Source organism: Lucilia cuprina, chromosome 4 (assembly GCF_022045245.1).
Source record: "Lucilia cuprina isolate Lc7/37 chromosome 4, ASM2204524v1, whole genome shotgun sequence".
Taxonomy (NCBI): domain Eukaryota; kingdom Metazoa; phylum Arthropoda; class Insecta; order Diptera; family Calliphoridae; genus Lucilia; species Lucilia cuprina.
Window position 1 is genome coordinate 57,938,420 of NC_060952.1, and position 11,167 is coordinate 57,949,586.

Here is an 11,167-nt window from a genome sequence, read left to right on the forward strand (position 1 = left end):
ATCTGCATGACGATCTTATCGACTTCGACGACGGCCTTACCGACCTTTACTGAAGGTCTCCAAACACTTCCTAATGGCAATATTTTAGGAAGTGTTACGAGGAAGCCGGGCTTGGCGCCGAAGAGGATCGGCTTATTATTAACCATCCCGAACGACTCCCGGTCAAAGTGGTGTTTTTTTAAATAAATTATAAAACAAACAAAAAAAGTGTTTCAATTCCCACCAACCAACACGTAAGTAGAAATAAAATTCTATATTTTATTTGTGTGCATAGTTCAATTCTGTTATTGAACAACTTTGTTAATTTCTTAACAAAGTAAAAACAAAAGCAACAAATCTCCAAAATAAGAGTTGGAATTTGTTTATGGTCCTTTTTGAACCACAGTGAAAGTGCTAAATTAATTGAAAATTTATATAAAAAATAATAAGTATAGTCGCAAGAATTCCCATTCTTCACATACATAATTATTTTTTATATATAAAGTTCATTCTATTTAGTGCAAGAACTAGTGATTGTTATTGTTTTGTTTCCATCAAAACATTTTTGAATATTGCACATACATACTTACTAAGATTTACAATATTATTATTTAAAAATATTGAAGTAAATTTGGTGGTGGTTTTTTGTTTATTTTATCTCTTAAAATAACAAAATTTATTCCCTTTTTTATACGCTATACCGTAGCTATAACAAAAGAAAGTAAAAAACAAAGAGACAAAATAAACATATATACAAACATACATTACATATATACATTATTGTGTTTGTTGTAATTTGTGTGTTCCCTACACATTGTGAGTCGGTCTGATTAGTTCAATACTAATTATAACATCGACTTAAATTTTTAATTAAATTTCGAGTAAAATCTTTTTGGAAAAATATTTTCGCGAATTAGCGGTCACCCTACGCTGTTAGATCTGGCATATTAGGTACAATATAGGACCTGTAAACGGAACTATTTTGTAATATTTTTTCAATTAAAAAATTTTTTATTTAACTTTTTAGAAAATTTTTTTTCGCGATTTAGCGGTCACTCTACGCAAGTAGTTTCGGTATATTAGGTACATTATAGGAATTGTATACGGAATTTTTTTTCTCAACCTACGGTCAAATTAGATAATATTAGTGCAGATCACTTACTGTTCTACTTGTTAGTTGTTCTTTTCATTGATTTGGCTTTTTCGATATTAGTTTTCCTCATTTGATTTAATTTTCCATTTTAAACAATTTATTTGAACTTTTTCAATAATGGGCTCCACATTATGTGCTAAGTTCGCTTTAGAATGCGATAATTTAGTTGGATCTTGTTCCAAGTTTGATATAACTCCATTGGAAAATTTAACCGAGTCACTTCTCGAGACGAAATTGCAGTCCCTTGAAGAGGACTGGCAATCAGTTCGAAAAGCCTTTGAGGATTTATTTTTAACTAATGAGAATATTATTCCTGAGAGCGAAAAATGCACGGCAAAAGTAAGATTTGGATCGGTTAAGGACGAATATCAACGTACCAAGGCTAATATGATGGACCAATTGAAGATGCACAGAGCTTCTAGTAATCAAGGTCTAAGGCCGGATCAACCGACTAACTCTACTTTGTTCAATACTTCGAATATGTATCCCATTAATGCCACATTTAATGATTCGGAGATTTGTATAAAGGTTCCTCCTTGTGATACTCAGGAATTTTATGGGGGTTATGAGGAATGGCCATCATTCCGCGATATGTTTACCGCCATTTATGGTAATCATATGAGAACAAGCGCATTTTAGTAGATAATCAGTTGAAGATTCTAATTAATATACCAGCAGCAAAGGCTGAAAATTGCGAATCAATTAACAGGATTCAAACTACCATTAGCGATGGTTTATCAATTTTAAAGGCTCATGGTATACGAACCGATCAATGGGATCCAATCCTAATATATTTGTATTCCACAAAATTACCTGATGAAACATTAGCTCTTTAGCAGCAATCGTTGAGTTCTCCAACTCGTTTACCTTCCTGGGCAGAAATGGAAAAATTTTTAATAAATAGACATCAGGTAATGGAAAGAATATCTACATTCAGAAGTCAAAACCCAGCTTATGTTCCATATCATAATCAGGGTAGAAATTATAATATCTCTTCACAGCAGAATAAAGCTAGATATGAAAACCCGAACAAAGAAGCTCAATCGAAGAATGATGATATGCTTTGCAAATTATGTATTATGTACACATATCATTCGAAATTGTCCTAAATTTCAAAACTTTTCAGTAAAACAGAGAATTGACTTTGTAGAAAAGAACAAAATTTGTAGTAATTGTTTGTCTTCAGCTCACACAAATACAAATTGTCAAAGCGTTTTTACATGTGTACAGTGTAAGAACAAGCACCACAGCTTACTTCATTTGTATAATTATTCCAATAATAAGAAGAATAAAGCAAATAAAAACAAAACGTCCAATACGTTTCATGCTGATCCCTCTCAGCAACCAGAGGACACAATAAACCTCCAACCACCATGTAGCTCAATGTCTACAGTACACAAGACAAACACACAAACAAACTTTTCTGTCAATGATGATGACATTTTATTACCTACAGCTCTAGTAGAAATTTTACATTTAGGAGAAATATTTACAGTTAGAGCTCTAATAGATTCGAGATCAAAACGATCATTTTTAACTAAAAAATATCAAAAAAGCTTGGTTTAATAACTCAAAATGCAAATTTTGAAATTTGTGGATTAGGGGGTACATTGGTAGCAAATTCAAGTAAAATATCTACCATAACTTTGTGTAGAAAAACCCACGAGTTCTCACTCAGTACCCAAGTTATAATAGTTCCAAATTTAACCAAATTTATGCCAAGCTTTACGATTTCAAACGCTGATTTCTCGGGAATAAAACATCTAAAATTAGCCGATCCTAATTTCTTGGTATCTTCACAAATAGATATGCTAATCGGTAGTGATATAATTCCATATATCAATCAAGATGGAATACAAAAGAATATCTTAGGCAATCTCCTTGCTCAAAATTCCATCTATAGATGGTATATTTATGGCCCAATGAAATTACATAGCGTTTCTCTAACTGCTAATATTCAAAATAAGGAAGAAAATGATAAAATAACCTCAATGCTTAAACTATTTTGGAAAACAGAGGAAATTCCAAAATCGAAAGTTCTATAAGAAACTGATCTCTACTGTGAAGAACTTTATAAAAAAACAACATATCGCAGAAGTGATGGTAGATATGTTGTAAAACTTCCTTTTAAACAAGAATTTCCAGAAAACTTGTATTTGCAATCTTCCAGATTCGCAGCAAAAAGTCAATATATTCATCTAGAGGCAAAAATACAAAAACAAATAGATCTTCAACAGATTTATAATGATGTTTTAGAAGAATATATAACATTGGGTCATATGAGGAAAACAAATTCTTCCGAAATTTTGTAAAGATGTAAAGTATTTTTCGTATTATTTACTACATCATGCTGTATTTACTTAGACCGGAAAGCACTTCTACAAAAGTTAGAGTAGTCTTTAATGGTTCTCGCAAAACGAAAAGCTCATTTTCGTTGAATGATGTATTGCATATTGGTCCAACGTTGCAATCTGACTTAATGTCAGTTATTTTAAATTGGCGTATATATAGATACGTTTTCAATGGAGATATCGAAAAAATGTATCGCCAAATATTAGTAACAGAAGCAGATTGTCCGTTTCAAAGAATTTTGTATAGAACAAAAAATTCAAGCAATATTTAAGATTACGAGCTTTTAACAGTCACTTTCGGAGTGAATTGTGCACCGTATTTAGCTATACGAACGTTGCTGCAGTTAGCAACTGATGTAGAGAGATAGTCTCCTTTGTCATCTTAAGACATGATACATATGTCGATGATATTTTAGTTGGTGGACATACTTTGGCTTCAGCCCTAGAAGCGCAAAGTCAATTAATAAATTCCTTAAAATCAGCTGGATTTCCACCTAAAAAAATTACGGCAAATAATAGCAAATTATTAGAAAATATTCCAACTGAAGATATTTTAAGTGCAGATTTCTACAGGAATTGTGGCAAGATGGGGTCGAATGGGATGAAGATGTGAAACCTCAGATTCTTTCAAGGTGGAACATTTTCTTAGAAGATTTTATAAACATAAGATCCATTCAAATCCCCAGATGGATCCATTTCCATCCAGATAGCAAAATCCAGATCCATGGTTTCTGTGATGCATCTGAACAAGCCTATTGCACAATAATATATATTAGAGTGGAAGATGTGTCTGGCAGACATTCTAATCTGCTAGTAGCGAAAAGCAAAGTTGCGCCGTTGCAACGTGTAAGTCTTCCTCGGTTAGAGTTATGTGGGACATTACTGCTCTCAAAACTAATTAAACAAACTCTAACTTACAATTCATTTAAAAGTGCTCAACTTTTCTTGTGGTCAGATTCCACTATAGTATTAGCATGGTTACAAAAACATCCATCAGTTTGGAAAACATATGTTGCCAACAGAACATCTCAAATCATTGAAAATGTTGGTAATGCTAAGTGGAACCACGTTTTAACCCATGAAAATCCAGCAGATCTTGGAACACGAGGTTGTAAACCACAAGATCTTAAAAAAAATCCTTTATGGTGGTATGGACCAATGTGGCTACTTGACTCCCAAGACAATTGGCCTAAATCTAACCCACCTGCCATAGCTCTTATGGAACAAAGGAAAGTTGAAGTTCACTGTTCCGTTACAGATGAACTCAATATAATACAAAGATTTTCTTCATATCGGCGAGCCCTCGCCATAGATTACAGAAAACTAAGTTTGAAAGTTTAACGCTCTCTCACGAAGAGCTTAATAACGCAAAAATTGTATATATTAGACTAACGCAGAAGTTTCATTATTCTGAAGATTTAAAGAATCTTTCGGATTCTAAGCATATTTCAAAGAAAAGCTCTCTGCTTACTCTAAATCCATTTCTCGACGCTCAAGGTCTTATGCGGGTTAATGGTAGATTAGCTAATGCCCCGCTTACGTACGATGAGCGATTTCCCATAATTATCCCTAACTCTTCTCAATTTTGCAAAATTTTTCTGGAGTTTGTCCACAAAACTCTAGTCCATGCTGACATAACCCTTATGATGAGCGCAGTAAGAAGCCAGTTCTATATTCCTGGTTTAAAAAGAACAGTCAAGAAATGCGTTCATCATTGTCTAACCTGTGTTCGTTACAAACAACAAGTGAAATCGCAAATAATGGCTGCACTGCCAAAAGAGAGATCCACTCTCTCATTACCGTTCTCACATACGGGTGTCGACTTTGCTGGTCCATTTCAGATCAAGTCTGGCAATTTGCGAAATTCACCATATATGAAAGGTTACGCATGTATCTTTGTATGTTTTGCTACAAGAGCCATTCATTTAGAAGCTTGCTCTAGTTTAACATCAGAAGCATTTCTAGCTGCTTTTGCACGATTTATAGCTAGGCGAGGATTGCCAAAATCAGTTATGTCGGACAATGGTACAAATTTCATAGGCGCTAGTAAGTCATTGCTAAAGGAGTATTCGTTATTTCTTAAACAATCCTCCAAGGATATAACAGATAAATATGCAATTAATGGACTTGAGTGGAAGTTCATTCCACCTAGCGCCCCGCATATGGGAGGTTTATGGGAAGCTGGCGTTAAAAGCTTCAAAATCCACTTCAGGAAAATTGCAGGCGCACATAAATTTAATTTTGAAGAGTTCTCTACTCTGCTTGCGCGAATAGAAAGTGTTCTAAATTCACGACCAATATCACCGATGTCAGAAGACCCAGATGCGCGGTGCACCTTTGGTATTCGCGCCAGAAATACCGCCTGACAATTTGTCGTTATTGAATCGCTGGGAACGACTGAAAGCACTCCATCATAAATTTGGTCAACGATGGAAAAATGAGTACCTTCAGGAGCTACACAAGAGGTACAAATGGCAGAATCCACGACGGGATCTACAGACTGGTGATTTCGTTATCATCAAGGATGAGCTTCTTCCTCCATGCGACTGGAGGTTAGGCAGAATAGAAGCCGTACACGTTGGTCGGGATAAGCGCGTAAGAGTCGCTGATGTTAGAACATCTAGTGGCGTCGTGACCCGACCAATAGTAAAATTATGCATGCTCCCGTTATGTGAAAAGTCTGTAGATTAGTTTGTTCTTGTCCATACAATGTCGTGTCTATGTGTTAGATGTTAGTACATCTAGTGGCGTCGTGACCCGACCAATAGTAAAATATGCATGCCCCGTTATGTGAAAAGTCTGTAGATTAGTTTTGTTCTTGTCCATACAATGTCGTGTCTATGTGTGCAAAGCTATTTTTTTCGACCTTAATCTGCCTGTTCTTTGTATTTTAATCTCATTCCAGAATGGATCCAGCCCAAAACCCAGAGTTGTGCGTTGTGTAGCTGTATCTCAATGGGTGCGTGCCAAATATGTTGCAATTTGCACCACACATTGCTGCACCCAAGGACTGCTGCTCAGGTGCCAAGGCAAAGCCAAAGGTCACGCCCACGCGCTCGCAGAAGCCTTCCCAACCCTCCTCAACAGAGAGCTCAACGGCGGTTAGATGACCTCCGTCAACGTCTGCAACAACAGCAGCAGGTTATTCAACAGCAACAACAACAACTACAGCAGCAACAACGCCAACGACAACAACGGCAACTACAGCAACAATCTCAGCGGCAGCCACAACGACGCCAACAACATCAACCACAAACCATAGCCGTTCCCCAGCCTGAGGCAACGCCAGCCTCAACCCAGGGGCTGGTCAACCAAATCGTTTCGGCCCTCAGCCAACTCACAAGGTCGACAATTGCACCAGTGCAAGGAGGCCGGCATGTCGAAGTCCGGTCAGGCCTCGTTGAAGTCGATTTGATCGATCTCCATGACGATCTTATCGACTTCGACGACGGCCTTACCGACCTTGACTGAAGGTCTCCAAATACTTCCTAAAGGCATTATTTTAGGAAGTGTTACGAGGAAGCCGGGCTTGGCGCCGAAGAGGATCGGCTTATTTATTATTAACCATCCCAAACGACTCCCGGTCAAAGTGGTGTTTTTTTAAATAAATTATAAAACAAACAAAAAAAGTATTTCAATTCCCACCAACCAACATGTAAGTAGAAATAAAATTCTCTATTTTATTTGTGTGCATAGTTCAATTCTGTTATTGAACAACTTTGTTAATTTCTTAACAAAGTAAAAACAAAAGCAACAAATCTCCAAAATAAGAGTTGGAATTTGTTTATATTATTTATTTGAAAGACATTAACATCAAGAATTGACTTCAGGAAATCATCTGTCCAATCAATCTGTATCATCTAAGGATAGCCAGGATGCTGTTGGAAGATTAAAGTCACCTAGTATGACTAATTTGTCCATATGTCGGATACTATTTGCGATGGATTTAATTACTGATGCATTTTTATCATAAGGTTGAAAATCGGAATTGGGTGGTATGTATGAGCATGTGACATATATGGAATATTTATCAATTTTTATAGCAACAGCTATAAATTCTATATTGAATTTATTATCAAATAAAATTTCATCAACAGGATATTTACTTGAAACAGCAATTATGACACCACCTCCTAATTTACCAAATCTGTCTCGACGGAAAATTTGATACTTATCGCATAATATTTCAGAGTTATGTGTATTATTATTTAGCCAAGTCTCAGTTAACACCAATACCTGGAATTCAAATTCGTAACTATTGCGAAAAAAGTCTTGGAGTTTTGTATTAATACCATTAACATTCTGATAAATGGTAATAAGATCATGATTTTGATTTAGTTTTTTGGGATTTGTCTTGTAGCAGAAGGAAGTCGTGCAACGTTTTCTTCGCGATAAATAAATTCACGAACCAGTGCGTTTTTGGGCCAAAATTTCGGATTAACAATTTGATCAAATAATTCAGCTGGAACAATTATTTTGAAAGATGCCCTCTTTGTGGAGTTTATTTTATAGACAAGTACATCAGGAAGTGAATTCTTGAATTTCGTTTTTATGTAATATTTTATGTCCTCTACTGAAGTGTCATAGTAGAACCGAGTTGCATAAATTGTTTTCCTGGGTGGAATGGTACGAAGTTCATTAGGAGGATTTTCGTTAAGTTCAGGTACATCACTTGGGGGAGCACCTAAAACTTGATTATCCTCTGGAGGAAATGTATAATTAGTTTCAGCAACATTGTGTTCAGCTGATATTGTGGATATTGTTGGCGAAACAATTATTGGTGAGGATTCACCGGAATTAACGCCAAATTGGATTGAAGGTATTGCGAGTGTATTAGAGTTTGAAAAAATTATAAAATTCAACATTAAGATTTTTACACTGTGGACAAGTCCACTGCATGGATTTAGTAGAATCGGAAATTGAATCAGCATCACGTGCCCTTAGGCCACTACATTTCAAGTGATAATTTCCGAGGAATAACCAACAAAAAACCATACGTTCACTCCCAGAGATATTACAATTTCAATTTAGGCAATCCATTATAAAAAAAAATTAATTAACAAAAATATGTTCGTTGGGTAGTAAGTAGCTACTCGACAACAGATGGCGGTGGTAAATGGAAACTAGTCAATACACAAACCAACTAGTGTTGTATTGGAGAGCAGTATGATTTATAATGGATACATACAGTTAAGTTTTTTACACAAGATATTTAACTTTGTTATAAGTACATAAAGGGGAATAAAAAAAAGGAGAATGTAAATAAGACTATGTTGTTAGTGTTGTTGTAATTTATGTGAATATTAATTTAAATAAATTTATACTGATATTCCACAATTTGTAACTAGGCTAAGAATACTTATATAAAATATGTACTTAGCTTTATAAGTTTGTTGATCTTATAGCTTTTAAGTAGCGTTGGATCACACGAAAAAATATAAAAATCTTTCACGAATTTAGAGAAAACACAAAAATTGTAAACTTAAGCCAAATAGTCCTTTGATTATTATGTATTTAATTTCGATAGGTGTAGCGAAGCTCACCGGCTATTAGCTAGTCTTGATATAAATTCGGTTGCCATTTTTTAAATGCAGCTCAAATCTAAAAAACCATGAAGATATGTATTTGACTATTAATTAGAGTGTCCCTAAAGACTTTTGCAAATCTTATATAAATAGGTAGTCCTTTCAAATTATGCATATAAAGTATTGTTCATAAAAAATTCTTTTATACTTTTAGAAAATTATTTATTGCAAGCTTTTCAAATTAAATTTGTATAAATGGATGTATTTGAGAAACAATGATGATACAAAAACGGTGATTTTACTCTTTAATAAACAACTCAAAGTTGATTGCCAAATTAAAAGATGTTATGTTTTTCTGTCAAAATTCAAGGACTCTTCATATTTTCCTAGGACAGTAATTTTGTTCTTTTTTATGAATTTTGAAATCTTGCAATGAGCCCAAATTTTTCATGATTTTTCATAATTTTTCATAATTGTTTCAGAGTTTCTTCAATTGCATGAAATTTTTCAAATAGCAAGAAAATCGCTTGAAATTTTGTATGGTTAATGGTACGAATTTTTGTAGTTAATAAAATGCCCCGAAGCATTTTTCAAAGTAGTGTGACCAAATTTAAACTGAAGAGTTCTTAAAATCTACTGCACGTTGAAAAATTAAACAATTAATTTGAAAGTTGTAACGGTTCAGGCGTTGTGTCCTATCCTTCAGGAGACCTGCGCTACCTATTATTCCGTCCGTGCTCAGGGTTTGGGGTGGTGTTCTTGTCTTCATCAGGATAGGCTAAGAACCGCACATTAACTTAAAAGGTAGCTATTAATATTAACTAATAAAACTAAAAAAATAAAGAAAGTTTGAATTTAAATGTCAAGAGAAGATGGTGGTATTTCTTCTCATTCTATACCCTCCCAACCTTTGTATCTTATTAAATCATCCTTAAGACACCCTACAATGATTCCCTAAATACATGTTTAACTAATCTTTCGTGGAATAAAAAAATAATAATTTAAATGGTCATTATATAAGTAAGTCTAATAATTAAACAAATTTATTATTAAAATGAATGTAAACTGAACATGTTTATAAACTTCATATTTAACATTAATAAAAATTATTGGTTAATTTTTTATTGTGTAGTGTAATTTGTTTATTTTATTTTTAAGTATTCTAAATTGAAATATTCAACTTACCAAACAAAATTGAACGATGACAACAGGCCAGTAGTTTGTTGAATTTGGGTTTAAATTATAATTTTGAATTTTTAAATTCTCATATTTTTATAGATTTTAGATTTTAAGTGTATTTATGTATGTATGTTAGTGTTTATGTGTGTAGGGTGTATAAAATATTAGTGTATAAGTGTTATTACAATTTTAAGTTAATTTAAGTTATGATTAAGTTTAATTTTAGATAAAATTTAGTTAATCAAATTGAAATTAAATTAAAAATTGAAATTAAGTTACATTATTGTCTAAAATAAGATAAAATTTAAGAAAATTAAAGTTTTATGTTAAGATAGATGCAAGTAAAGTAGAAAAGTTTTAGTAATATAACAAAAAGTTAGTTTTAAGATAAATTAATTAGATTTTAAGTTAAATTGGATAAAATTTAAGATAATTTTTTAGATAAAAAGATGATTTTTTGTTGTTTTAAGATAAAATTAGGTTTAGTTTATCGTTTATATTAAACCAAATTAGTAATTAGATTTAGCGTTTAAGTAAGTTTAAGTAGGTTTTGGTGGTTAAATTAGATTAGATTTTTAAGTAAGATAATTAGTTGTAGTTTAGTTTAAGTTTGATTCTTGTAGGATTTAAAAAGATGCTGAGGATTTCACAAAACCTCAAAGTTTAGATAATTATTCCGAATGATTCTTGTTCGGTTTAAATTTATATTCAAATCCGGTGACAGAATTAAACAGATTTAATTAACAAATCTTGATGTTCAAAATTGAATCATATAGTTTTGTTCCGGATGAAAATTTCCTTTCCAAACCTATGCACAAAAAATCCTTAAATATGGTCACAAAATTTTAAATTTATTATTGTTTACCTTAACTTTCTTCACGAAACCGTTTACTTCTAAAAATCTGTAATCCCACAAAATTATATTTTAATATAACGGATATTCTTACAGATAGTTTATTTCCGTTTTGCAGTATTAAAAT

General features: G+C 33.2%; 1 protein-coding gene across 1 annotated transcript; it reads left to right on the plus strand.

Annotated features, from left to right (window-relative positions):
• The first annotated feature begins 206 nt into the window (after nt 1-206).
• Nucleotides 207-7,045, plus strand: LOC124419620 (cAMP-dependent protein kinase catalytic subunit-like). The gene is made up of 2 exons (XM_046949805.1): nt 207-233; nt 6,389-7,045. The coding sequence occupies exon 2, from the start codon at nt 6,439-6,441 to the stop codon at nt 6,952-6,954; it is 516 nt and encodes a 171-aa protein (XP_046805761.1). The 5' UTR covers nt 207-233; nt 6,389-6,438; the 3' UTR covers nt 6,955-7,045.
• The last annotated feature ends 4,122 nt before the right edge of the window (nt 7,046-11,167 follow it).